Source organism: Suricata suricatta, chromosome 1, assembly GCF_006229205.1.
Source record: "Suricata suricatta isolate VVHF042 chromosome 1, meerkat_22Aug2017_6uvM2_HiC, whole genome shotgun sequence".
NCBI classification, from domain to species: Eukaryota; Metazoa; Chordata; class Mammalia; order Carnivora; family Herpestidae; genus Suricata; species Suricata suricatta.
Genome location: NC_043700.1, coordinates 190,945,529 through 190,949,568, shown reverse-complemented (window position 1 = coordinate 190,949,568; position 4,040 = coordinate 190,945,529). Strand labels below are relative to the sequence as shown.

The window sequence follows — 4,040 nt, the reverse complement described above, 5'->3', positions numbered from 1 at the left end:
CCACCACCACCACCACCACCACCACCACCACCACCACCACCACCACCACCACCACCACCACCACCACCACCACTACCACCACCATTACGTCCACCAGCGTCCTCACCAGCCCTACTGGGGCACAGAGCACCAGGGCCGTGGACGTGGGCCCTGCCTGCCTGTCTCCCTGACCCCGGCCTGCCGTCCTGAGGGCGGGGTCCTGGCCAGGCCTGAGGGACTCCCTGCGTTTCCCCCGGGCCCGGTTCTCTCAGGCCCAGGGAGTGAGTCTTGGCCTCAAAGGGCCAGACTTACAGTTGACCTGCACGAAGAGCAGCGCCTCGTCGCGGCCCGCCACGTTCTCCGCGCTGACCCACACGCGGTAGACGCCGGGGCTCTCGTAGCGGTGCCGGATGGGCTCCTCGGTCAGCGTGAGGTTCACGTACGTGGCCCTGAAGCCGTCCCCGAGGTCGACCTGGTACTTGGTGGTCAGGACGTCACCCTGCAGGGAACACCAGAGCAGACAGGCCCACAGGGGGTCGTGGGCCCGTTCCTTCCCTCGCTCCTTTCCTCACCAGCGGTGGCCCGGGCCCCCGGGAACCAGACTGCCTGCCCTTGGGGCCTCCGCCAGGGACACCCAGCGAGGCGGGGCCAGGGGTCGGAGGTGGGAGGGCCCCCGCGCGGGCGGGATTTCAGGAACACGGTCAGAAAGACCACAGGCACGACGTCTCCCAAGGGGACTCCCAGCAAACTCAGAAAACGTCCCGTCTCTGATGCCGAGCACCCAGTTCCGGAGTCTCCCTGATCCCGTTCTCTGTGGAGCGAGGCTGGGGCTCGGACGCACGGGGTCCGTGCAGACGGGGCTCCTGCACCTGCTGCCCCTTCCTGCTGTCTGAGCAGCTGGGGGCGTATGATATCCGCCGGTTTGGGAGGGGGCGCTGGCCCCACAGAGCCCCGTTTCTTCACTGAGAGCAGGAAGCCCAGCGAGAAAGACCAATTGTCTCCAGTTCGTAGCAGAAAGCATGCTTGCGTTCTGTCCCCTGCCCGCTCCTCCCTGCCCTGACCGGTCACCCCTGCACGCCTCCCCATCCCTGCAGGCACACCCGAAGCCCTTGTCCCGGTGACCAAGAACGACACGGGACTGGCACTGGCCCCTCTGAGCCTCTCATTTTACGCCTGCCAAGCCCTGAACTTGGCAGAGACCTTTCACATGAATTCCTTTTGCTTCACTTTCTCTGCAAATATGGTCACTGGCGTGAATGGCGTCCACCCCCAGGTCCACGTCCCCCCGGGACTCAGAGTTTGGCCTTATTTGGACACAGGGTCTGCAGGAGCACGATGAGGTCATGCAGGGGTGCAGCGGGCCGCATCCCGTGGCCGTGTCTTTTCAAGAAGAGGCGGGGGTTTGGGACGCAGAAGAGATGTCCATGTGGGGACAGTGCAGACCTGCAGTGACTCAGTCACGAGCCAAGGGACACGGGCACCCCAGAAACTGAGGGTCGGGGGAGACTCCCTCCCGGAGCCTCCGGCGGGGGCCAGGCTCTCACAACACCTTGAACTAGGATCTCTGGGCTCCAAAACCGCGGGAGAGGCGGGTGCTGGCTTTCGTCTGCTGCACGCACCACTGGCGACAACAGTCCAGCGTGTGACTCAGCCCCGGGGGTCAGGCCGGCTCACCGTCCAGTGCTCCCCGTGGACCCGCAGCCTCACAGGGACGAGGTGAGCAGGGTCTCCAGCCCACCTCAGGCTTCGGCGCGCACCTTGGGACCCCGTGTTCCAGCCCGCGGGCCGCTAGGCAGATTCCACTTGGTTAAAATCACTTGCCTTCTTTCTCCTGATCAGAGGAGCCTCAGGGCCAACAGGGCCTAGGTCGCCGTGACCCTGCCCGCACCCCTCCTCGTCTCCTGTCTGCTTTGGCCTGGGAGCCGCTGAGCAAGGTAGGAACAGACCCCTGTGCCCTGTGCCGCATGCCCAGGGCATGCACACCTGGGGTGTGGACGCGGTCACAGCCGGGGTGCAGAGCCACCCAGCCACCGCCGCTGCCACACCAGCAGCAGCGACACACCTATCTCCCTGACGGCCACCGTCTGTCCCCCATTTCTGCGATGCTGTCACTTCCAGAATGTTCTATGAAGGGAGCCGGGCAGCATGAGTCTGGGATTGGCTTTTCAGTCCGTGGGATTCATCTCAGACGCACCCAGGTCGTGGTGCGTGTCAGGGCCCTGCTCCTTGTCACGGGGGGCCGTGTTCCACACTGTGGCTGCACCGCTGTCCACCAGACGCCCCTCGGGGACACCGGGTGTTTCCGGTTTCGGGCTCTCCTGCAGGAAGGCTGGCGTGAGCGCCGAGTGCATCTCCCGGAGACCCTCCCCCCGAGAGCAGGCGCTGAGCCGCGGGCTGGCTGCGCGTTCTGCTCTATCAGGAACCACCAGGCTGTCCTCCAGAGCGTGTCCCGTCTGCTCCCCGCGAAGCCTCGCGTGAGGGGCCCCGCGTCCCTGCGTCCTCGCCTGCCCTTGCCGGTGTCACCGCTCCCCGTGCCGGCCGCTCTGGCAGGCGCATCGTGACCCCGCACTGGGGTGGGTTCGCTCCAGCACCTTCCACGTGCGCACGCAGCCCCAGCACGTCCTCCGTGGAGAAACGGCTCTTGTGTCCTGGACTGTCGTTTGCTCGTGTTCCCCGGGCAGCAGCCGGGCTGGATGCGAGCTGTGTAAACATTTTCTCCGGAACATGCGTTTCATCTTCACAGGGTCTTTCCCGGAGCAAAAGTGTTGCAACTGGACCGGGTCTGATGTGTCAGATGTCCTTTACCGACGTCGCTTTCCGCGTCCACTCTACCCACCCCTGGCCCCGCCCTCGATCTGCACGGTTTCTGTGTCCTCAGGATTTACAGTCTTCCGTCAACCGCTGTGGTCATGTGGAGTTGATCGGTGTCAGGTGTGAGGTCCCCGCCGAGGTTCCCAGACTGAGGACCGCCCCCGCCCCCTCCCCCGCCGAGTTTTTCCACCTGTGGCAGAGCCTGCTGCACGCTTCCGCGTGGGCCTGTTTCCGGCGCCTCTATCCGCTCTGCTCTCAGTTCTTAGCTGCACACAGAAGGTGGCCCCGGCCCAGACCGAGCCGTGTCCACACGCAGCTCAGCCGCGCATGAGGGTGGTGGGTGTGACACCGTGCGTGTGTGCACGTGCAGCAGCGTGTCCACTGCGGCCCGAGCTCCCACGCCTCCCTCGGCCTCTTTCGGACAGGGGCGTGCGCTGGGCGGCCTCTCACGGGAGCACCTGCAGGACCCCAGCCCTCGGGGCTGGGACACCGGTGCCATGGGGCGCATGGGCTTGTCCCGTCCTGAGAAGCCACAGACGTGACAAAGTTGTGAGACTGAAGCCTAGGGGGCAGCAGACGGCCATTTTTCCTGGGCGTCCGTGCTGGGACTTAGGCGGCAGGTAGGTCCACTCAGAGGGGCCAGGAACCCCACCTGTGAGGGGGCGTCATCCTGCCCTCCTGCCGCTGTGACAGAGCCCGCTCCCCGCCCCAGGGCTGCCCTGAGGCCTCAGGTGTGGATCTTAGGGCCAGGCCCTCAACACAGGGCCAGGAAACAGACCAGGCACTGTCCCAGCAGAGTGTCCCCTGGCCCGGGACCCAGTGCCGGCTCTGTTACTTGTTACTGTGTGGCGTCGGGCGAGTCACCGCACCTCTCTGAGCCACGGTCCCCCCTGCACACCGGTGAGGCTGGGCACGCAGGTGCTCACATGTGCAGCTCTGCGTCCATGGGCCTCGGTTTCCCTGTTTGCACGAGAGCAGAGTCCCTGCTTTCTGACCCCAAGGACCTGTCACCTTCACTGACCCTGCCCTGGTGCCATAGAGGCCGTGTGCTAAATAACGCAGGAACGGTCATGAAACCGAACTGCTTCGTCCAACATATCTGTTCACCAAAGACCCCCACGCTGACCGGAATGGTGTGCAAAGACGGCTTGGGTCCTGGGGGGCTTCCCTCAGGGGGGAGCAGGGTCCTGGGTGGGCCTCCCTCAGGGGGGAGCAGGGTCCTGGGGGCCTCTCTCAGGGGGGAGCAGGGT

The 4,040-nt window shown here is 65.3% G+C and overlaps 1 protein-coding gene and 1 long non-coding RNA gene across 2 annotated transcripts in view; one reads left to right on the top strand and one right to left on the bottom strand.

Annotated features, from left to right (window-relative positions):
• The window catches only part of SORCS2 (sortilin related VPS10 domain containing receptor 2), a 367,218-nt gene that overhangs the window by 15,051 nt on the left and 348,127 nt on the right, over window positions 1-4,040 (bottom strand). The window contains 1 exon segment of the mRNA XM_029952530.1: window positions 292-478. Coding sequence (XP_029808390.1) covers window positions 292-478 — 187 coding nt within the window.
• On the top strand, window positions 1,409-2,761 carry LOC115299570. Its single transcript, XR_003912245.1, has 3 exons — window positions 1,409-1,695; window positions 1,819-1,913; window positions 2,723-2,761. It is a non-coding gene; the product is annotated as an uncharacterized LOC115299570 (long non-coding RNA).